General features: G+C 42.1%; 1 protein-coding gene across 1 annotated transcript in view; it reads left to right on the top strand.

Moving 5' to 3' along the window:
• sae1 (SUMO1 activating enzyme subunit 1) overlaps window positions 1-22,873 on the top strand; it is a 118,869-nt gene extending 95,996 nt beyond the window's left edge. Inside the window, exons 7-9 of the mRNA XM_072549536.1 lie at window positions 19,073-19,217; window positions 20,440-20,509; window positions 22,514-22,873. Coding sequence (XP_072405637.1) covers window positions 19,073-19,217; window positions 20,440-20,509; window positions 22,514-22,606 — 308 coding nt within the window. The 3' untranslated portion in view covers window positions 22,607-22,873. The remainder of the gene's footprint in view (window positions 1-19,072; window positions 19,218-20,439; window positions 20,510-22,513) is intronic.
• Window positions 22,874-24,620: the final 1,747 nt, after the last annotated feature.

The following is a 24,620-nucleotide window of genomic DNA, read 5'->3' as shown; positions in this document are numbered from 1 at the left end:
CCTTCTGCTCTGCCACAACGTGCTGCTGTCAGCATCGTGCTCCCTCAGCCCATGCTACGCCACTGAGAGTACCCTACGGGCAAGAGGTGAGATACAGAGGAGACTGGGAGAAAATTGAATTCAGTCTGGATTGGAAGGCTTCATAAACGCCCCGATTATAGGCCACAAGATCCAGATTAGAAACACCCTTCCGGCATTTGCAGCAAACAGGAAAATGACTGCAGGGCCTTGGGTCATGAATGTGATATGTGCTTCTGGAACAGCAGCACCCAGGCCATCCTGGAGCCTGCAACGTTCTTGTTCAGGCCTCTAACTTCCAAGAAGGTTTGTGTTGGTGCAGACTATGCTATAAAATAAAGTATGTTCAACAGCTTCAATCATTCACTTTTCTTTTACCGATCTTATCCCGTGGAGCAGTGCTTCCCAAATTTCCTACTAACTCCATTCCAAGGCTTTGAAACTGGTGTGACCCTGTAGTGAGTGTTGGGAGGGGGAAGAGAAGACCTGTCCAGGTTGGTCAGCTGTTGTTGCTTTGGAGTCTGCAACTCCACTTAGGTCCTCACCTTCTTCCCCCACCTCCCCAGCAACAGGTTGGGAGCCCTGCACTCCAGCCAATTGCTTTATAAGAACACATTCCATTTTTGAACTTCATACCACTTTAATTGGAATCACTATATCTCTTGCTTCGACTGGAGTTGAGATTGAAGTTGTGACTTCGAATATATAATTTGAGCATACTGAACTATGTCACTGAATTTCCTCTTCCAGCCTTCCTTGGAAGCAGTTGTCCAAAACAGATTGTGCAATAAAAGTCACCTTTTATGAATTTGAGGCATGGCTGCAAAATCACTTCGCCACCACCCGTAGACTTGGTTCTTAATAGACAAACTAAAGTTTACAGAACCTGCCCTTGGAAGGTGATTAAATACAAAAATCAAATATTTACTTAACATTGGCCAGCATAATTGTTTGCTTTAATGTGATTCACTCCTGCAGAGCACTTGCCTTTCTCAGCTTATTTATTTGCAACTGGTGTATTGTATTTTTAATATACCTTTATGATTGGGCACTGTGCTAGATATAGACAGAAGGGCTGAGGTTCACTCCATGGTTTGAGCATGCTTGGTGTTAGGCTCCACAATTGATGAAGAAAGAAATCATTCCGCATTCCCTTTTTTTGATTGATTGATTGGTTTCTGTATTCCGTCCTGGAGAAGACATGAATGAATCTTTAGGAGTGACTGATTCTTAAATGTGAAAAGCTATAAATGGAATGTTAGAGCACAAAGAGAGAGACTGTTCGATTCACTGTGGTACCTCCTTGAAAGAGCTGTCAAATTGATCCAACTTCCACCATTGATGCTCAGTAGGTCCTCAGACAGCACCTTGCAAACCCATGACTACTTCAATCTAGAAGGACAACAACAACAGATACATGGGAACACTACCCCCTGTAAGTTTCCCTCCAAGCCACTCACCATCCTGACTTGAAAGTACATTACTATTTCTTCACTTATTGCTGGTCAAAATCCTGGAATTTCCTCCCTAAGGGCATTGTGGATCAATCCACAGCGCATGGACTGCAGCAGTTCAAGAAGTGGTCATGCGAGAGCCTATGGTTTTACCAATGAAGTGGAATCTCTTGTCAAGAGGAAGAAGAAGGCTTTTGTTAGGATGAGACGGGAAGGCTCAATTAGGGCACTTGACCGTTACAAGTTACCCAGGAAAGACCTAGAGAGAGAACTAAGAAGAGCCAGAAGGGGACATGAGAATTTGTTGGCAGATAGAATCAAAGAAAACCCTAAAGCTTTCTGTAGGGTATATCAGGAATAAAAGAATGACAAGCGCTAAATTGATATTTTTCATCAGTATTCACACTGGAAAAGGACAATGTTGTTGGAAAATACTGAGATACAAACTGCTAGACTAGACTGGATTGAGGTTCATTGAGGAGGAGGTGTTAGCAATTTTGGAAAATGTAAAAATAGAGAAGTCCTCTGGGCCGGATTAGATTTAACCTAGGATTCTCTGGGAAGCCAGGGAGGAGATTACAGAGCCTTTGGCTTTGATCTTTGTCATCATTTTCTCCAGGAATAGTGCCAGAAGACTGGAGGAAAGCAAATGTTGTCCCCTTGTTCCAGAAGAGGAATAGAGAGAACCCTGGTAATTGTAGACCTGTGAGCCTGACTTTGGTCATGAGTAAAGTATTGGAAAAGGTTATAAAGAGAGAGGACTTACAATCATCTAGAGAGGAATAAGTTGATTATGGATAGTCAACACGGTTTTGTGAAGGTTGTGCCTCTCAAATCTAATTGAGTTCTTTGAGCTGGTGACCAAGCAGGTGTATGAGGGTAAAGTGGTTGATGTGGTGTATATGGATTTCAGTAAGGCATTTGTTAAGGAACCCCACAATAGGCTATCGCACAAAATACGGAGGCATGAGATTGAGGGTGATTTAGCGGTTTGGATCAGAAATGGGCTAGCTGAAAGAAGACAGAGGTGGTGGTTGATGGGAAATGTTCATCCTGGAGTTCAGTTAGTAGTGGGGAACCACAAGATCTGTTTTGGGGCCACTGCTGTTTGTAATTTTTATAAATGACCTGGATGAGGGCATAGAAGGACAGGTTAGTTCATTTGTGGATGACACTAAGGTTAGTGGAGTTGTGGATAGTGGGTTACAGAGGGAAATAGATAAGCTGCAGAGCTGGGCTGAGAGGTGGCAAATGGAGTTTAATGTGGAAAAGTGTGAGGTGATTCACTTTGGAAGGAGCAACAGGGATAAAGAGTACTGGGCTAATGGTAAGATTCTTGTGAATTTAGATGAGCAGAGAGATCTCGGTGTCCATGTACATAGATCCCTGAAAAGTGCCACCCAGGTTGATAAGGTTGTTAAGAAGGCATCACAGTGTGTTAACTTTGATTGGTAGAGGGATAGAGTTTCTGAGCCACGAGGTAATGTTGTAATTGTACAAAATTCTGGTGCGGCCGCACTTGGAGTATTGCATACAGTTCTGTTAACTGCAGTACAGGAAGGATGTGGAAGTGTTGGAAAGGGTTCAGAGAAGATTTACTAGGATGTTGCCTGGTATGGAGAGAAGGTCTTATGAGGCAAGGCTGAGGGACTTGAGGCTGTTTTTGTGAGAGAGAAGGTTGAGAGGTGACTTAATTGAGAAATATGATAATCCAGAGGGTTAGATAGGGTGGACAATGAGAGCCTTTTTCCTCAGCTGGTGATGCCTAGCACAAGGGGACATAGCTTTAAATTGAGGAATGATAAATATAGGACAGATGTCAGAGGTAGTTTATTTGAGAGTAGTAGGGACGTGGAGCGCCCTGCCTGCAACAGTAGTAGATCCTGAGCTTTTCCAGCAACACATTTTTAAACAGTAGTGGATCTGCCAAATTTAAGGGCACTTAAATGGTCATTGGATAAACATATGGATGTACGTGGCATGATATAGGATAGATGGGCTTCAGATTGGTTCCACAGGTCGGCACAACATAGAGGGCTATAATGTTCTATATAAGGCAGCTCACCATCACCTTCTTACGGGCAGCTAGGGCTGGAGTAATAAATGCTGGGCCCAGCCAGCAATACCCATGTCAAAAACTGAATTTAATAAATGCTCTTTTCTGAGTAGCCTACCAGTTTGGTTAATACTTGCAGAAAGCTATCATCCTTTGCACGTTATGATTAAATCTGCTTCGAGCCCCCACTCTGGTATCGTATTTCATGTTATCAGAACTCCTGTATTTTGTCCTCCTCAGCTATTCCTCTTGGATTCTTTTGCTAATGACGTTAAATCTGTCATCCCTTGCTGACCTGAAACTGGAAACTCTCTCTTTCATTTTTCATCCGATCAGAAGTCTTCATCATGTTGAACCCGTTAGACCTCTCCCCTCTTATCTGCTGGAGGTAGAACAATTCCAGCTGCTGTGCACAACTGAAATGCCCTATCTTTGGTTTACCATTAAATTTCCTCAGCTATTTCTCTCAGGCCTTGATAGAATTGGACACTGAGCTCTAGGTGGGTTTGAACTTGTGTTTTATAAAGTTTTGGAGCCTCTGGTTTCAGATTTGAAATCCATTTGGGGTCTGTTTACATCCATGTATAGATCCAAAATGTACTTTAAAAAAAAACACCAAGGGCCATTTCAAAATGTTAAAGGGTCTAGATGAATTTAAAATGTTAGTGTGAAAAGCCAGAGTAATAGGACGTTAGTTATGACTGGATCTGTTCTTTCTCAGCTGGACTGAAGGACAGCTTCAATTAACCTCTAGTTCCTATCCAGTAATCCTGCTGGAAGTGCACACATGCAGCCCTGAACTCCTTGAAAGACACTAAGATGACCAACAGTAGTGGAGTTTGCAAAGACACTGAAGAACTGGTTTCAGATGTAAAACAAAAAAAAAACTGCTGGAAAAGCTCAGCAGGTCTGGCAACATCTGTGGAGAGAAATCTGATTTCGCGCTTCAGGTCGAATGACCTTCCCTCAAGAGATCTGGACCCGAAACGTTAACTCTGATTTCTCTCCAGAGATGCTGCCAGACCTGCTGAACTTTTCCAGCAAATTCATTTTTGTTTCTGATATACAGCATCCACAGTTCTTTCAGTGTTTATTCAGATTTAAAATCTGTTTCAGTGCCCATTATCAGTTAATAGACTGTTCCCAGAATGGGGAGTTATTAGGTGGTAACATCATTGAGGGTTTGAAATGATAATCACCATAAGTGTGACTTCTAAATATTTCTAACCCGAAGTGCAAGTTCCTTCAATAGTGCCATTAATACAATCAGTATATTGAAAGTTAATGTTTGGGTGAGAGTGTTTGAGTGCCCCTGATTCTCGTGAATTTTAATGCCTGTGAGGTAGATTTTCTGAACTTTCCTTTGCATATTTTGTTTGTAAGGATTAAAATTATACTCTGAAATCACTGATCTTTTTAGCTCTGCAGACGTCTCCCTGTCACGTGACCTTTAACAGTCAGTAAAGGTCAATGTTTGCAGAAGTAGCTTAGCTTCAAGGGCTTAGATCTGCTTAATCTGCAGAATAGACTAGCACAATAAAGACTGAACTCATTCAGCTGGAAACGTTGAAAATAGTTTTCCATTCTGCATAATGCTTGTCAGTTGGTGGTTCAGCAATCACAGACAAAATCACTGCATTGTACAAATTATCAACTGCATCGCAACAATTATTGTAGCTCTTTTGGAAGGGAATATTTGAAGATCCTAAATGGTGATTTTTATGTTTGATGCAGAGAGGAGCTGGGACAAATAGGGTGACACTTTCATGTTCCTCCTTGAACACCCATTCTTCCCCACTGTTAACTTCGGAATTGTGGGTTTATGATTTCCCATAAACTCCTGTGACCCACTGAGGTATGGGTAATTCTCTCCAGTGACCTGTGCATTACCGTACTCTTTGCATTCTTTAGTCTTGCTTCCATCCTATAACTTCTCAAAATCCAAAAATCCAAACCTGATCCTATGAAGTAATTCCTTATTTCCCTCATCACCTCTACTGATAACTGAAAGCAGTAAAAATATTATGCTCCATATATGTTGGCTTTTTTCTGGAGTACTTTAAAAATGCAAGTTTTTTAAATGTATAATTAGTTAGCCACTCACAGTTATGGATGTGGGAGAATGGCCATTCTGTAATCCCATCTTCAGTGAGGGTGGAAAATGACTGCCAGCTCTGAAGAAAAGTCATACTAGGCTCAAAACTTTGACTCATTTCTCTCAATACATATATTGCCAGACCTGCTGAGTTTATCCTGCATTCTATGTTTGATCAAGAACATTAGCCTGGGTTTCTGGATTACTAGGCCAGCGACTTTATTATGATTCCACCATCTTCCGACTGACACATGGACTCGTACTACACACCACTTTTAATGGAATGTATAAATATCAGAATAAATAAAATGCAGACTCCTTTTGATGATTACATAAACTTTTAGTAAAAATTAGCACCGTGTTAACTTTAACTGGCACACAGCTGCAAAGGCATGAGCAGTAAAGAAATGAAGGTCATTGCAAACAGCTGAGGGGTAATGAGAGCCAAAGAGGGATGAGACGAGGGAAGAGTCCATAAACTTCCATGGAAGGTAAATATAAGCTAGTGGTAATTACCTCTAAATGTCAAAGCTGGCTCTATCAAATACTCCAATGTAGGAGTGTGGGCTACAGAAGGAAAATGGGTGTCTTAGGTGATGGGACTTCAGCAGGTGACTGGCCAAAGTTAAAGTCGAGCCTCTCAGTGAAAAGGTACAACTGGGGAAAGGCATCATTCCCAGAACAAAGGCACTTTATTACAAATGTGAGATTAGCGATGGTACAGAATCAATCTTTATGGGTGATTTATATTCCGAAAATTAGTAGTGACACGTTCTGTATTCTCAACTACCTACAATCTTTGGTCAGGGAAACATGGTGCATAGAATCCCTACAATGCCAAAGTAGGCCGTTCGGTCCATTGAGTCCGCACCAACCCTTCGAAGACCATCCAACCTGGACCTGTAACCCTGCATTTCTCATGGTCAATCCACCTTAACCTGCACATCCGTGGACTGCGGGAGAAACTGGAGCAAATCAATGCAGACAGGTGGTAAATATGCAAACTTCACACAGTCGCCCAAGGCAGGTGTCAAACCCAAGTCCCTGAAGCTGTGAGGCAGAAGTGCTAACCACCGAGCAACTGTGCCATCCCAGACTGGCAGTGAGGAGCAGACATTTGGAGGCACTACAACCTCCAAGAGTTGTGCAGAGCTTGATGCCTGTTTGTGTATTGCATTAAAATCCTTCTGTCAATTTTATTCCCTGCAGCCACAAAAAAAACATTATAGTTCATATAGTGGAAAATATTTTTGCTATTTACCACATCACTAAGATAGTTTGAACTCCTGTCTGCCAAAAAGGTCATACATTAACCAGAGGAAATTGAATAAATGCACATTTGGTGTTATTAGGAACTTGAATCAGTGGAGTGAGCAAAACTGCACAGGCCACAGCATACTGTAAATAGGTGAAACAACAGCTTGGCATTTAATATGCTGGTAACCTATAGAATGTCCCAGGGCACTTCACAGAATGGAGACCAAAGTGACATTTTAGCAATAAAGGATGTGAAAGTGTTAGCAAAGGATAAATGAGGCTTGGGAGAACAGATGGAATTTCAAAAGACTTTTTAAGTAGTTGGGTTGGGATCCAGGATCTGGATAATGGTGGACCAGAGGGAAGATGGGAGTAGAGGGGCTAGAATCAGGCCGATGCTTGGTGCAGGAAGATCATTAGATCTGAAGGCGATCTGAAAAGTGAAGTGGAGCAAGGTTGGGAGCACGCTTGAGGTTCAACTCTCTCTAAATAAACAGTGAGCTGGTACAACTCATAACAATGAGAAAGTGAAGCAAAAGAAGGGTTTGGCCTGAGGTAGGATGTAAACTGTTGCGATTGGATTACCTTGCAGCTTATGAAGCCTCGGTTAAGTAAACCCAATGTGGAAAATGATTAGGATAATAGAAAAAGAACATAGACTGAAAACAAAATCTTTTTTTGTACAGATGTTGCCTAACCTGCTGAATATTGCAAGCATTTTCTGTTTTGTTATAAAGTTCTAGTATTCTCAGTATCTTGCTTCTGCATTGAGCTAACCAAGACCGAACATGACAAAAATAAGGATAAGATTTTTGCCTTTCGTAATGCAGATGTGGCCAGTTGGTACAGAGATAGAAAAAAGTGCACTTGCTGGAGAGATTCAGGAATTTAGGACTATCTAATTCTGATGAAGGGTCACAGGAATCAAATCATTGACTCTTCTTTCTCTCTGAAGGTGCTGCCAGACCTGCTGAGTTTCTCCAGCAATTTGTTTTTATTTGTTTCAGATCTCCAACATCCCAGTTCTTTGTTTTATTTTGTATGGTTTGGTTGAACTTGCTAGAGAAGCTGTTGGGATGAATGCTTTCTAAACTGTGCGAGCTCAAGCTATGGAAGTGTTGTTATGGTCTTTTCCTGCAGTATAGCTGAACAAAATATAACTCAACCATTACAACAATAACATAGCCATGTGAGGTTGAGATCAAAGTGTGGAACTGGGTGTCATCAGTATATCTATGGAATCTGAATCCCTTATGCAATGCCACCAACAGTAGGTACTTTTCCTTAAGTAAAAACCTAGGGTATAGAAATTGAAGATGCCCTGGTGACATCCAAAATAGGAGAGCGAGCAGCAACTTTGCTGGGGAAACTGAGGACAACAGAATTGGTCTAATCAATTGTATCAAAGTTGATAGAAAAATCATGGGGTCAGTGACCGCAGGTAGAACTGTACTGCAACTGTGTGAGAGGGCTATCAACACTGAGGAGAATGTTATGTGGTTGATGTCCTTTTAATGCTCCAATATTTGTTTATCACTGATAAATCAAAATGCGACGATGGATCTAAATGGATGTTTAGATTAAGAAAAGGCAGTGAGTCAGTAGGCTGATTGCTCAGGGTGTGGCTGAGCTTTGGTGGGAATTTTGTCATTGTGTTGATACTTAAAAAGAGCTGTGACACCACATGATGTTGTGAATACGTCAGTAAGACCAAGTATTGCTGCAAACCTCTCAAAATGTGGTCATTCAAATGTCATGGTAATTTAGTTGCATGCATACGATGGAAGCCTAATGACTCGTCAACAATATTTTGACAGGATAAATAACCACAAATCTGGGCACTTCTTGAGCCAGCTGAACAGCAGTCTGTGGTTACTAATCCATTTCAGTAGTTTAACCAGATGAAAGGGTAATTGGGCTAATTTTGGGTTCCTGTATTAGATGTTATTTCACACTTTTTTTTGCAAAACTGGGGCTTGATCATATTTATGCCTGTCCATAACTTGGTGTTTTATAAACTGAGTTTTCCCCTAGTTCTGAAATTAATTTTCTTCATATTTAAATTGCTTGAGTTTATATTAGTTTACTTCTACCAAAAGCAATCAGGCCATTTTGGTAGTTTTGATAATTTAATTGTGACTTGAAACTGCAAGAGATTGCGGGTGCCATGACACTTTGGCTTTAAGGTGCAGTTCACTGCCTATCTCTTCTTGTTCAATACACAGTTATATAGATATTAAATATTTTCAAAATAAACAGCAATTTATTTGAACTCCTGCTAGCCTGTTGGGACCTCTTAGTAACCAATGCAATAAAAACGTCCTTCTAGATTCATAACCATACATCAGGGAAACAGACCCTTTAATCCAGCCAGTCCATGCCATCCATAGTCCCAAACTAAACTAGTCCCACTTGCCTGCGCTTGGCCCAAATCCTGCCAAACATTTCTTATCCATGTACGTATCTACATGTCTTTTAAACGTTGCAGTGTACCCTCATCCACAATTTCCTCTGGAAGTTCATTCCATGCACAAACCCTCATGTGTAAAAACAAAAATTGCTGTCATGTCTTTTTTTAAAATCTTTCCCCTCTTCACCTTAAAAATGTTTCCCCTAGTCTTGAAATCCCCCAGCGCTGGGGAAAAGACACCTGCCATAGACTTATCTATACCCCTCATTATTGTATAAACCTCTATAAGGTCACCTCTCAACCTCCTACACTCCAGTGAAGAAAGTCCCAGCCTATCCAGCCTTTTCTTATGATACTGCAGATTGAAGCAGTGTTATAAGGAGAGGCTGGATATTCCTGGCAATGTCCTGGCAAATCTCTTCCGAACCCCCTCCAGCTTAATAACATCCTTCTGATTACCAGAACTGGAGGCAGTACTGCAGAAGAGGCCTGACCAATGTCCTGTACAACCTTAACTTAATATCCCAACTCCTGTACTCAAAGGTCTGAGCAATGAAGTGTAGTTTTAATTCCAGTCCTCGATGACTGCTGCCAATGATTGCACCAGCAAATTCAGCTACCTTATCACAGCCTTATCTACAGTCCTCACTTTCTACTGCCTTATCACAGCAGCAGGTTGATGAGCTCTTGGTTAGTTGATGCTCTGGCCTGTCCCCAGGATAACGTTGCTAAATTAGCTGGTGTGAAGATAGGAGAGCTAGCTCACCTAGGGATCCAGACTGCAGTGGTGCTGATGGAAGAGCCGATGTTATAGTCTGTCTATCCTATCAATATAATTTCCATCCCCATCAGTGGAGCTATCTTGCATATGACCAGAGAGTACGTTAGTTGAGCTATTGGCAGCTTATAGTTATGGTTGTGCTGGAGAGACATTAAAGATGGAAAGTATTAAAGTTTCAGTGATTTGTGGCTTCAATCTGCAGTGTCCCTCCAAGGAAAACTTACTCCATTAATTGCCTTATATGGAAATGGCATTGCTGGTAAATGGAAAAAGCATCAACAAAGGACAGACACAAGTCACAATTAGAACAGCTCCTTCTGATTGGTGTGGCAGAATAGGCATTGAATCATCTGTACAGGAAATGAATTAAGACAGTCCTGTGTGAAACTTTCCTAAACCTTGCTGCTGATTCAATTGATATTAATTATGGGGGAAAAAAAGTATTTTGTTAAGTGAGAAAAAAGATTAACCAACAAAGTAACAGGAAATGGTTGCAGCATACAAAATTGTCAAAATTGTGTACTGGGGCTGCTTTCATGCTGACCAGAGCTGGTTGGTTACACACCTACCAGAGCTGAGACTAATCATGTCTTTGTAATCATGATTTGTTGCTAGGAAACAGTGGTAAATAAAGACAGGTTTGTGGGCCAGTAGATTTTTTTTTGCAGGACAATTTTGATGTGCATTGATGTGAAAAGTTATGCAAGGCTGACTGATGTAAGCAAATGGATCAAATGGAGTAACCCTCCATTCAGTCTTCAGTGAGCTGATCTAGTGGTGGTCACATCATTTCTTAATTCATTCATGTGAAGTGGGCTTCGCTGGCTGCACTAGTATTTGGTGCCTGTCCCTAGTTGCCATTAAAGAGCTGCCTCCTTGAACTGCTACAATCCATGTGTTATAGGTACACCCATGGTGCCATTCGGAGGGAGTTCCAGGATTGTGACCCTTGTGACAATGAAAGGCAGTGATCTATAATGTTGCATGGCACATTATATAGGTCTGTCAGGTATTTTCCCACTCGCTTAACCTGTCTATCACTCTGTAGACTCTGTGTCATCCTCATACTTGCCTTCCCATCTCTGCCATGTTTGAGATTTGAACCCAGCTCTCTGGATTACATCGCTTCCCTCCTCACTTACCTTCAACACTTGTGATTTGGAGATGCCGGTGTTGGACTGGGGTGTACAAAGTTAAAAATCACTAGTGTGCTTCCAATTAAACCTGTTGGACTATAACCTGGTGTTGTGTGATTTTTAACTTCAACACTTGGAGAGACAAAGTGGTCAAAGATCTTACATTGATGGTTCTGCAATGATCTCTGCTGCAATTGATGGGTGAAATTCAAACTTTGTTTATTTGCACCTTAGCTCCACTTGCTTGATTAGACACTACTTCGAAGCTGAAAGTCTCGCACTTTGACAAAGGTGAAGAAGTATTCAGAGGATTCTTCAAGCTGAGTGGGACTGGGGGTAATTATAGAAACCTGACTTTTTTGTTTTCTAAGATCAATGTTCAAAATTTTTGCATAATCTTTAGGATCCTAAGCAAGAAAACGCACAACCTGATCATCATAGTTGCCTTCTGCCTTGTGTAAGGACTGGTGAGGAGAGAAACATATGAAGTAGGATTGTTCTCACGTGTTGTTTTTGTAGGATGACAGGAAGCGTCTAGGTCAGTCAGTGGGGAAGTGGACTAAAGAAAGATTAAAACTCTGTTCCAACCAGCTCTTTACTGACAAAGTATCTGATGCTTCTGTCCCAATGAAAGAGGAAAAAGGGGTTGGCTATAAAAAGAAGAGGCATTGAAACCCATCATTAGTCATTCGTGGGGAAGAAATTGTTGCTTTTCCCACCTTTTAATCCCAGCGAGCTTCAAATTGTGAAATGTGTCAAGATTCTTGGCACTAGTCAGCAGTCACTGTAGATGACTCAGAATGGCTGGAGTCATTCTATTGGTCTAAACCCACAGGAATATTTGCAGGTGTGTTAGCCTAAAGCATATTCCCTTCATGTGACCCACTGCAGAGAAGTCATGAGGATGCAGTTTTGGTGGCATGATGGCTCAGTGGTTAGTATTGCTGCCTCACAGCACCAGGAACCCAGGTCGATTTCTGCCTCGGGTGACTGTGTGGAGTTTGCACACTCTCCCCATGTCTGCGTGGGTTTCCTCCGACAATCCAAAGATGTGCAGGTTAGGTGGATTGGCCATGCTAAATTGCCCATAGTGTTAGATGCATCTGTCAGGGGTAAATGTAGGGGAATGGGTCTGGGTGGGTTACTCTTTGGAGGGTCAGTATGGACTTGATGGGCCGAAAGGCCTGTTTCCATACTGTAGGTAATCTAATCTAATTAGTTTTGGTGGCTGGTGGAATTTGAACTATCTTCAGCAATTGTGACCATGAAACCATCAGCGTTTAAAGTTCAAAACCCATCTGGTTCACTGATATCCATTAGGAAAAGAAATCTGCCCTCTTTACATAGTCCAGCCAACATGTGACTCCAGACCCGCAGTAGTGTGGTTGAATCTTTAATTGTTCTCTGAGATGACCTAGCAAGCCCCTCAGTTCAAGGGCACTTGGGGATGTGCAACAAACTCTGGCCTTGTCAGTGATACTCACGTTCTGTGGAAGACTAGTTTTTTTAAAAAAAGGTTATAGCATGTCAGGAGTTTAGAAGGGGCACAAGTGCTGGCATTGAAACGTGTACAATTCTGAGCAACACTGATACGCTGTTTCCTTTGCCTGGAGAAATTACAGTGAGAATGATATGAAGACAACCTTGTGTTTATATAACTACTGGATTTCTCAAAGCTTATACAGCCAATGTTTTGTGGGCAGACAGTAAATCAATGTGGGAATGACTCGCGATAATGTATTCGTGATTATGTTGATAGATAATTATTATCTAGGACATTGGGCAGGGCTCCCGGACTCTAAACGATTAGATTAGATTAGATTAGATTACTTACAGTGTGGAAACAGGCCCTTCGGCCCAACAAGTCCACACCGCCCCGCCGAAGCGCAACCCATACCCCTACATCTACCCCTTACCTAACACTACGGGCAATTTAGCATGGCCAATTCACCTAACCTGCACATCTTTGGACTGTGGGAGGAAACCGGAGCACCCGGAGGAAACCCACGCAGACACGGGGAGAATGTGCAAACTCCACACAGACAGTCGCCTGAGGCAGGAATTGAACCCAGGTCTCTGGCGCTGTGAGGCAGCAGTGCTAACCACTGTGCCACCGTGCCGCCCCAAACGGTGCCGTGGAATCTTTTGCAACCACCAGACAGGGACTGAGTCTAACATCCCATTGGAAATATGATATCTCCAGCAATGCAGCAGACCCTCACTACTGCACTGGAACATCAGTCTTTGTTATTCTGTGCTGAAGTCCATTTAGAACTAGAATTAGGTTTATTGTCACATACCCACATGAATGTGGTAAAAAGTTTACAAAGTTACTGCTTCTGGCACCATTTTAGGTGTAAATGTTAATTTGGTATTTGCTTCTTCAATTACATACATTTGAGGTGCCTGTGCACGTCATAAATGTAGTTAACTACTTGGGGTCATACTGCATTGACTGCTATTTTGCATTTTTAAGTCAGGTCCTTGTGTATTTGATAATGTATCTGCTTTAAAATGCTGCTGATTCTAATTGAATACTGTTTTTCAGCATTAATCCATTATCAACGACTGTGGCGATGGTGATTTATATTCAGTAATAAATATGTTGACATAACAACAGTCTCCTAGAAGTATTCAATTCTCAAACATCCAGTTTAATGCAAAGTGAACTCTTAAAATGAGATGTCTGTCTGCAAATTGTTCCTTGGTACATTATGGTGGATTGCACTTGTTTAGTTTTAATTCTTTGCTGTTACATTCAGCAGCCCATGTCTGCCATCTCATACAGTTGGTGCATAATGAAAAACTTGTTGAAGGATTAACACTGTGGAATGATGAGTATCTGACATGTATTGTCTCTGTAATCTGAACACTGAGAAACCTCAATAGAGATTAATCTTTTGTTGTGCTATCACAAAGGTGACCTTGGGTAGTTTCATCATTCCTTCTCCTCTTGATTATTGGTGTGAAATAGTGTAATGGCCAATGTTATTTGAGCCAGCATGCCAACGGGCAGCTTGCAATAAGTCTCTAAACCCTCGGTTTTGCAAGGAGCGACATTGGCTAGAGTTTGTGATCCTGACCAGAAGCTGGTAATTTTGCTGGAAGGTTAAGCGAAGATGAGATCAAGCATGGCATTGCACTTCATGCTTTTTCTCCTCTGTTTTTCCAACTTTGTTGAGACCAGTAGGATGCCAGCATTCTGCAAAGATATATCAAACAGACATCAAAGTAGCTTGACCCCACACAGCTGAATCACATTATGAAATGGCATGTGGGAGAGAGGAGGGAAGCGGGCAGAGACTGATGTATTGAAGGTGTTTTTATGTTTTGTTTCTTGAGGCGATGGGCACACTCGGGAAGCTTTTTGTTGGTTTTGAACCAAATGTTAGCTTTTCTTAATTCATTCATCGGGTATGAGAGCCATTGGCTGGAGCTATTAGTGCTGTTAGAGAAGAAATTCCAGGATTTTGACCCAGCAACGTTGCCTGGTATTATGTTGGATGGATGTTACTTGCCACCTGTCAATCCAAATCTAGATATTGTGCATTTGGACATGGATTGCTTCATTGTCCGAGGAATTGCAAATGGTGCTGAACATTATACAATAGTCAGTGAAGGTCCCTGCTTATAATGGAAGGGAGATGATTGATAAAGCAGCTGACAATTGTTGGGCCAAGGACACACCCTTGAACTTCTTGCAGATGTGTCCTGGAGCTGAGATGACATGTGTCCCATAACCACAACTATCTACCTGCGTTTGTGCTAGGTATAATTCAGTTGGAGAATTTTCCTTCTACCTCCTTTTGACTCTAGATTTGCTGGGACTTGGCATATTGCAGAAGTAGCCTTGACGTCAAGGGCTGTCACTCTCACTTCACCTCTAAGATTCAGCTCTTTAGTCTGTTATTCAACCATGGCTATAATGAGGTCAGGAGATGATGGCCCTGGTGAAACCCCAATGTAATTGATCATGTTATTGTGAAACAAGTGCTGCTTGATATTACTATTGATGAGCCTTTCTATCACTTTACTGAGAATTGAGAGTAGAGTGACTGGGTTGGATTTTTTTTTTTGCTTTTTCTGTACAGGACATATCTGAGTAAATTCCACACTGTCAAGTAAATGCCAATGTTGTAATTGTACTGGAAGAGCTTGACCAAGAGCATGGAAATTTGTGGAGCAGAAGTCTTCAGTACAGTTGCAGAGTATTAAAGGATTGGACACTCTGGAGGCAGGAAACATGTTTCCGCTGATGGGTGAGTGCCGAACCAGAGGACACAACTTAAAAATAAGGGGTAGACCATTTAGGACAGAGATGAGGAGAAACTTCTTCACCCAGAGAGTGGTGGCTATGTGGAATGTTCTGCCCCAGAGGGCAGTGGAGGCCCAGTCTCTGGATTCATTTAAGAAAGAGTTGGATAGAGCTCTCAAGGATTGTGGAATCAAGGATTATGGAGATGAGGCAGGAACAGGATACTGATTAAGGATGATCAGCCATGATCGTATGGAATCGAAGGGCAGAATGGCCTACTCCTGCACCTATTGCCCATTGTCAGAGCCTAAAGTCTTTTGCAGTGTCCAGAGCCTCCAGCTGTTTTACATAATGTGTGGAGTGAATCAAATTGGCTAAAGACTGGAATCTGTGATGCTCAGGACCACTGGAGTAGATGAAGGTCACTCAACCACTCAGCGCTTCTGCTAAATATTGTTGCAAATGTATCAACTTTGTATTTTGCACTTCTGTGCTGGGCTCCCTTATCATTGTGGTTGGAGATATTTGTGGAGCGTCCCCCTCCAGTGATTTGCTTAATTGTCCACCATCATTCAGAATTGGGTGCGGCAGCTCTGCAAAGCAGTTGATCCATTTGGTTTAATTCCTTTTGTGAGACTTAGCAATTTGATATGATGGGGTAGCTGGCTAAACTATTTCAGAGGTTAAGTAAGAGTCAACCACATTGCAGTGGGTCTGGAGTCATGTAGGTCAGGCCGGGTAAGGATGGCAGACTTCCTTCTCAAAAGGATGCTCGTGAACCAGATGGAGTTTTGCAATAATTGACAGTATCATAATTAGATTTTTCACTGTAGATATTCCTTATTTAAATGCCACCATCTAAAGTGATGGATATCAAATCCTGGTCCTGATAACTAACTTAGAACAATACCACTACACCATCACTTCCCCATTATCTAGCGAGTGATCTTCACATCCAATTAATAAACATCTTTTTAGAAAAAGAGACAGCTATTTGATGCACTCAAGTTGCCACAGCAGTAGGATTACCATGACCAGTTAGTCTTTTTTTTAATGGTTTGTGGTTGAGTGATTGTTATGGGCTAGGACTTCTGGGATAGCTGCCTTGCTGTTTCTCCAGATGTATGTTGTGGGGGTGGTTTCTCACCCACCTGAGAGGTTAGGTAGTGCCTCTGTTTAGCATCACATCTGAAAGATAGCACAACATCCTCACAGGCAGTCAGCCACGATTTGGAGCTTAAAGTGCTCAGAGCCGCAAACACCCAGAAACGAGTGACCCTCATCTTGAGCTATGACTAGCATCCTTGCTTCTACTGGAACATTGTACAGGTATTAGCGAGTTTTGAGAAGATTGGTAGCTCATGTCGAGATTCAGGATGTAGGTTTGCTCTCCGACGTTTCATCACCATACTAGGTAACAGGATCAGTGAGCCTCCAGGTGAAACATTGGTGGTACGGCCCGCTTTCTGTTTGTGTGTTTAGGTTTCCTTGGGGTGAGGATGTCATTTCCAGTAGTGACGTCGTTTCCTGTTTTTATTTCCTCAGGGGGTGGTAATGGGATCCAAGTCAATGCATTTGTTGATAGAATTCCTCGGAGCAAAGCATTCCAACCGGAATTCTATCAACAAACACATTGACTTGGATCCCATTTACCACCCCATGAGGAAAAGAACAGGAAATGACCACCACAGGAAATGACATCATCACCCCAAGGAAATCCAAGCACATAAATAGAAAGTGGACCGTACCACCAGAGTTTCATCTGGAGGCTCACTGATGATGTTACTTAATATGGTGACAAAACGTCGGAAAACGAACTTTCCAGCTCAGCAAGCAAATCTACATCCATTGTACAGGTATCTCACTAGAGTCTTTTATCCCTTAACATGTGCAGGTAAATCCTTCCCAGCAAGGACCACCAGGTCGCAATTATTCTGTTTCTCTTTAACCACCACTGAGGTGAGCAAATTCAGCGCAAATTAGACTTGGAAGATGGATCTGCAGATTGAAAAGAGTTGGTATTTAACTCAGCTTACATTTACACAAGTGCTTCCACATACCAATGGCACCATTCTGCAAAACATTAATTAGTGTGTTTCAATCTTATTGAAGACATTGGAAGTTAATTAATGTTAGATTTGCAAAGACCATAATTGAATCTTTCAGTATAATTGATCAAAAAGTACTGCACTGTCATTATGTCTGTACAGTTATGTTTACCTTTTTTAAAATTGCCCCTCAACAGTCAGACAGATGTGGTGCCAGTCTTTTCGTGCCTGAAATAAGCTCACACTCCATTGCCTCTGGTGACTTGACTCCCACAGAATGGGGAAGATGGAGTGCCTAGATAACTAGTTGTTGAAACGCTGCCAGTGAGAGACTGTCACTTTTTCATATCGTTTACACACCCTTATCAAATGGCTGTCCAAGTGTCAGCAACAGAGCAACCACCTCCTACACATGTGTCGTGTACTTGGAGTGTTGGAGATTATTTTTAACATTTAACAGTCAAAGATCTGAAGAGGAAGTAACAGTCCTGTGAGTGTTACAAAGACTGTTATGGATCACAAGCTGCAGATATTATTGGCCTTGCACAGTGAGAGTTTGTTAACCCATCGGCCCTAGAGCTGGGACCCTGCACTTCATAACAAAACGAAGAATGAGAACCCTTTTGCTCATAGGACCTATATTAGGATGTTTTGGTTTGGGGATAGAGACACAGACTTCATTCCAGGATTGTTGTTGCTCTCCCCTCATTTTAAAACAAAACTAACCATTTTTCAGACCAATGGTTTGAAATGTGCTGCCTGAAAGTGTGATAGAAATCAGAAGTCACCCGACACCAGGTTATAGTCCACAGGTTTATTTGCAGTCACAAGCTTTTTGAGTGCTGCTCCGAGATTTCAGATAAACCTTTTGGACTATAACCAGGTGTCGTGTGGCTTCTGACTTTGTCCAACACTGGCACTTCCACATGAATGTGTGATCGAGGCAGGTTCACTCAAGGCATTCAAAAGAGAATTGGGTTCTTACCTGAAAAGGCAGAGTGTATCTGGTAATGGGAAGAAGGCAGAGGAGTGGCACTGGGCGATTGGTTATTCAGAGAGCCAGCACAAGCGTAATGGGTTGAATGTCTGCGATCTGAACTGTATCATTTCTGCAATTCTGTGGGTTTTATTCCTAGAATTGTCATTTAGGAAGCAGAAGGATTCTAATTGCCACACTGGTAACTGACCTTTTGTTTTTCCACAATGGAAAACCTCTACTAATCTGAAATGAGCTTTTTTTATTAAATATACATTTTCATTTGGTTACAACCTGTTGATCCTCCAAGTGCGACGATGGTGAGTGAACTTTGCTTAGTGTGTGAGGTGTTGGGTGAATAGGAATGGTGGTCCCAAGAATTTCCACCACTTGTTACTGGCGATGATTCCAGATCATTGTGACTCTCAGCATAAGTTAAATTCTTCACATCTGCACCCCACCCCCAGTTGTTTTTATATGCCTGAAATGTGCCAGTGATAATGTGTCTTGAGTTACCCTTTTTAAGAGGTGATGAATCATGACTTTTTCCTTTGGCTTTCACGTTTCTGTTATTTTATTTGGGCAGTTCTGTTGAAATTCCGAAGTGCCAAGGCTCGAGATCCGTTGCCGGAGAACTATGACGAAGATTCGGAATTACTGCTGCAGTTGAGGAGTAAGGTGTTGGATTCTTTGGGGGTGAAGAGTGACCTGCTTACAGATGAGTTTGTCAGGTAAACGCTTGTTTCTTCGCTCATCCTTCTGTCTCTCTCTCTCTCTGTCTCTTTCATCTGAATAAAAACCAAAGTCCTGTTTATACCGGTTTCTCTGGATTTCTCTTTCTCTTCCAAAGCACAGCTCCAAACCTCCGTTTGGTACCTTTCGGGAAAGTTCTCACACAGTTCTCTTGCTTGTTGAAGTTGAGTCCGTCAGTTTGTGGTGGAAGCAGGAGGACATTCAGCCCGTCATGTCAATGCCTAGCCCTCTGAAGGAGTTAACCAGTGAATCGTACTCACCCCTTGACCTTGCCCTTGCAAATTTTTAACTCTTTGAATATGTGTCCAGTTCTATTCCTAAAACTCTATCTTCTTCCACTTCACAACAATACCTAGGCTCTGTAACCATCAGGGAGGCAGAGATCAGGCTTGGTCCTGTCCTCAAGCATCAACAACCCTCTTGCATTCACCTACCTCCCAACAAACCAGTCAGAATAGCACTGTACAGACTGACATAAACAATGGCTTTCCCTGCTGGAGAATAAGAGATTAACAGAAAGGATTACTTGTGTATCAAGACTGCTGAGAGTTTTGACAGATGGTAAGTTAAAACCAAGAAGGAAACCATTTCTACCATGTTGGGCAGATATCTGTTTAATATTGCTGGTGGTTAAGGGTGCCCATTTTCCCCTAACTTATTGAATAATCCAAATCATTGTACAAAATATTCAAACTGTGCAAGGCTTTCACTTTCTTGACTGTACTTTAGGTTTTTTTTAATTGTTCAGTTCTGTTCAAGTTAGGAATGGAATTTTAGTTTTGCACCACATATTGCAACAATTGGCAGGGCCACCCTTGAAGTTGTGTGGCCAGGTCAGAGGAAGGGAAGAGCGTGCAATGTTTGTAATGCCATTTGCTATACTGTCGTCATTCCTGTATGCGTGGCCTCTGTGTACAAAATGGAAAGCCAGGCTCAGCTGTGGTATTCATCCCACTTCCAATCCCTTCCAAAGCCACCCAAATCTGTGACCGGGTCCCTAAGTGAATAACGATTATTAAGTTGAATTGCTTTTGCATCCAGATCCCATATATTCTTGGGAGAGCATGAGCAAAGAAAATTCGCGCAAAAAAAAAGAAATAAGATAATTTCAAGGTATTTGAATCTAGTTGTGAATTCCATAAGGTAAAGCCAAAGGTCTAATCTATAAAGATTACAAACTCTGTCTTTTCCTTCCCTCAGCTCATGTTTTTCAGAGTTAGCACCAGTGTGTGCTGTTGTGGGTGGAGTGCTCAGTCAGGAAATTGTGAAGGTAAGATCGTTATTGAAAGTGTCTGTGAATATTGAACATATTCAGCACATGCACAGATCCCGTCAGGTACGTCTGAGTGTGGTCCACAGGAACTGTTCATGTCCGACCCCCCTCTTAAATCTGTGGCATAACACACTTTTTCAGTCGCTTAAAGCTGCTTCACTCTAGATGAAAAATGTTGTTCAGAAGCAAGTTTATGTTTCCACATTAAATTGGAAACATGCAGAGCAACAGGTACGATCGAAGTATCTTAGTTTAATTTGTAAAATCTCTATTTGAATCATGATAAAATGAAGAAAGTGCAACACCCACCACTTAATTGCAGAACTTTGTAACAACCTCAGTTTGATCTTGCTGACAGAACCGACTGACTTCAAAAAGTAATTCACTCGACTGATTTCTGGGGCTGGGGTTTGATGAGGTGGGTTTTCAGACAATGTTCCCCCTCATGGAGGAGTCTAGCATTAGGTAGCACAAAGTAAGGGCTCTCTCCTTTTAAAATGGTGATGTGGAGGACTTTCTCCTCTCTGAGGGCCGTTGACCTTTAGCAGTGGAGGCTGGGTCATTATTCAAGGTTGAGTTAGATTTTGATTGACAAGGGAGTCAAAGGTTTTGGGGCACAGACAGGAAAATGGAGTTAAGACCACAACTAGATCAGACTTGGTCCTTATTGAATGACACAGCAAGCTTACTCCTGCTCCTGTTCTTTTCTTTTTGATCTTAAGACTTGTCTATCACCTTTTTTGCTGACATTTAGATTGAAGTGAAGTTTTTTTTTTAGTTTTATTGCTAGTTGCTACTGTTGTGAGTGCCTCCTTTTGGGTTGTTCCTTATTGGTATTCCGATTTCAACATTGACTTCCTACCAAAGCCATGCTGTCCAGCTGGCGTTAATGTGAAGTAAGGTGCGCAATGTAGCTTTATTAGAGTAGTTAAATGTCTTGATACCGATGGTGAAGCCATTCTAATGCAGCTGAGTGACGCTGTGAAGAAGTAATTCAACAAATTATTTTCCTCGTCAGGACCCTGTGTGTAATTATCACCTCGAGCACTGTCATTTGCACGATCAAATTTCATTTAACAGACTAGTTTTGGCAACATGCTATCAGAAGGCTATATTCTGCCAACTGATTCAACAGGATCTTAGGATAGCACAGAGTAGTGGGGAGGCCATTCAGCCCATTGAGTACAACCCATTATTTTTGAAGAGCATCTCATTGGTCCTGCTTTGTCCACATTCTTACAACTGTTTCTCCTTCAGGCATTTGTCCAATTCCCTTTTGGACCTACAGTTGAGGCTATATCCACCATCCTATCGGGCAGTGCATTCCAAAACCTAGCCACTCAATACATGAAAATAGATCTCTGCACGTCAGTCCTCTTGTCAACTTTTCAACTATTGGAAAGGATTTCTCTTCCTTTAGTTGATCCAAACCCTTTGTGGCTTCTTGGCCTCTTCTGTGTAAAACAAACCAAGCCAAACTGTCCCCATCTATCCAAGTACCCCTCATGCCTGGGGCATTCCATTAAGTTTGCTGTGTGCTCTTTCTGTCTAGCCTCAATGTCCTTTCTTAAGCGTGCTACCTAGAATTGGGCACACTCCTCCAGCTGGGTGTTTTATATCTGCTGCATTTAGTCACACGGCCTTGGGAAAAGAAGGGTAAAAATCAGGAAGGGTTTCATTTCACACCTGGTGATCCAGCCTGAAAAGTGAAACCACAGGAGAAGGACTGGAGCGGGCTTGGCTGTGAAGCTCAACACAATCAAATAAACTGACCGCATTCTCACTCTAAAGTTAAAGGTGAAGAGTGGATGTGTAAGTGATGTAATGGAAAGAGTCTGTGGGCCCACAAAACAACAAGAATTAGCGCCATCAAAAGGAGGTGCTGGCAGAAAGTACAGGGCTGTGCTGTTGCTATCTGCTGCAGTTTTGTGAATAACTTTAAGAATGGACTGGCTAGTGCTGGTGTTGTGTGAGGTATGACTTTCTGTGCATTTTTCACAGGCCTTGTCGCAACGAGATCTTCCGCACAATAACTTCTTCTTCTTTGATGGATTGAAAAGTAATGGAATTGTCGACTGCATTGGACCTAAATGAGGAAAGTCTTCATAAGATCAGCCATGGTTATAGAGTCTTGAAGGTGCACCGACCCAGCCACCTCTGCAGCCTTTAGCAGAAAGATCATCGTTGAGCACCAAGACATTTTTTTTTTAAAAACCTGGACAAAGTTACTTAGATAATGCAAGATTATTTTATATGAAACTGGAGGAATTGAAATTGACACGGTAAATGAGCAGCACCTGAAGAAGTCGCTGTTGGAAGCCTCCACATTGCAAATAAATGCATTTAAAGCCACTGTCAAAACTCCGTTTCACTTTGAGTAATATTGATGTTATCATGCACATCTGATTATTAGCAGTCGGCCCTGCCCAGATATATCCAGTTGGGATGAATGTACAATTCACAGTTGGCCAAGGCTGTTTCTGCTAATGGCTGAGTTCCTGTGTGCGTAAGTACACACGGTCACGGCACTTGAAGTTTTTACAGGCAGGTCTAATCATCCACTCAGCATGACAAACACTAATATTACTATTTCTGATAATCAAAATACTGTTATAAGAACAGACCAGCTCTGGAATTATAATATCCATACTGAAGGGGAAGTAAACAGTCCAAACCTTCAAGCGTCTTCTTGTCCAGTGTTCTTCTGTCCTTAGTTCTTGCTTTCTGTCCGTTTCTCACTAATCTCTCATCTCTCTGGCTTCTGGTTCCCACAGGCTGAATAGAGTCATAGTTGTATGGACGTACAGAGCGGAAACAGACCCTTTGGTTCGACTCGTCCATGCCGACGGGATATCCTAACCTAATCTAGTCCCACCTACCAGCACCCAGCCCATATCCCTCCAAACCCTTCATATACCCATCCAGATGCCTTTTAGATGTTGCAATTATACCAGCCTGCACCACTTCCTCTGGTAACTTATTCCATAAACTCACTACCCTCTGCATGAAAAATTTGCCCCTTAGGACCCTTTTATATCTTTCTCTTTTCACCCTAAATCTACGCCCTCTAGTTCAAGACTCCCCGACCCCAGGGAAAAGACTTTGCCTATTTATCCTATCCATGCCCCTCATGATTTTATAAACCTCTATAAGGTCACCCCCTCAGCCTCCGACGCTCCAGGGAAAACAGCCCCAGCCTATTCAGTCTCTCCCTGTAGCTCAAATCCTCCAATCCTGATAACATCCTTGTAAATCTTTTCTGAACCCTTTCAAGTTTCACAACATCCTTCCGAAAGGAGGGAGACCAGAATTGCATGCAATATTCCAAAAATGACCTAACCAATGTCTTGTACAGCCGCAACATGACCTCCCAACTCCTGTACTCAATACTCTGACCAATAAAGGAAAGCATACCAAACGCCTTCACTATCCTATCTATCTGCAACTCCACTTTCAAGGAGCTATGAACCTGCACTCTAAGGTCTCTTTGTTCAGCAACACTCCCTAGGACCTTACCATTAAGTGTATAAGCCCTGCTTTGATTTGCTTTCCCAAAATGCAAATTTATCTGAAATAAACTCCATCTGCCACTTCTCAGCCCATTGGCCCATCTGATCAAGATCCTGCTGTAATCTGAGGTAACCTCCTTCACTGTCCACTACACCTCCAATTTTGGTGTCATCTGCAAACTTACTAACTGTACCTCCTATGTTCCCATCCAAATCCTATCCAAAAGTAGTGGACCCAGCACCGATCCTTGTGACACTCCACTAGTCACAGGCCTCCACTCTGAAAAACAACCCTCCACCACCACCCTTTGTCTTCTACCTTTGAGCCAGTTCTGTATCCAAATGGCTAATTTTCCCTGTATTCCATGAGGTCAACCTTGCTAACCAGTCTCCCATGAGGAACTTTATCGAACGTCTTACTGAAGTCCATATAGATCAAGTCCACTGCTCAGCCCTCATCAATCTTCTTTGTTACTTCAAAAACTCAGCAAGTTTGTGAGACATGGTGTTCCACGCACAAAGCCATCTTGATTATCTCTAATCAGTCCTTGCCTTTCCAAATACATGTAAATCCTGTCCCTCAGAATTCCCTCCAACAA

Source organism: Chiloscyllium punctatum, chromosome 29, assembly GCF_047496795.1.
Source record: "Chiloscyllium punctatum isolate Juve2018m chromosome 29, sChiPun1.3, whole genome shotgun sequence".
Lineage (NCBI taxonomy): Eukaryota > Metazoa > Chordata > Chondrichthyes > Orectolobiformes > Hemiscylliidae > Chiloscyllium > Chiloscyllium punctatum.
This window is presented reverse-complemented; position numbering and strand designations above follow the sequence as displayed.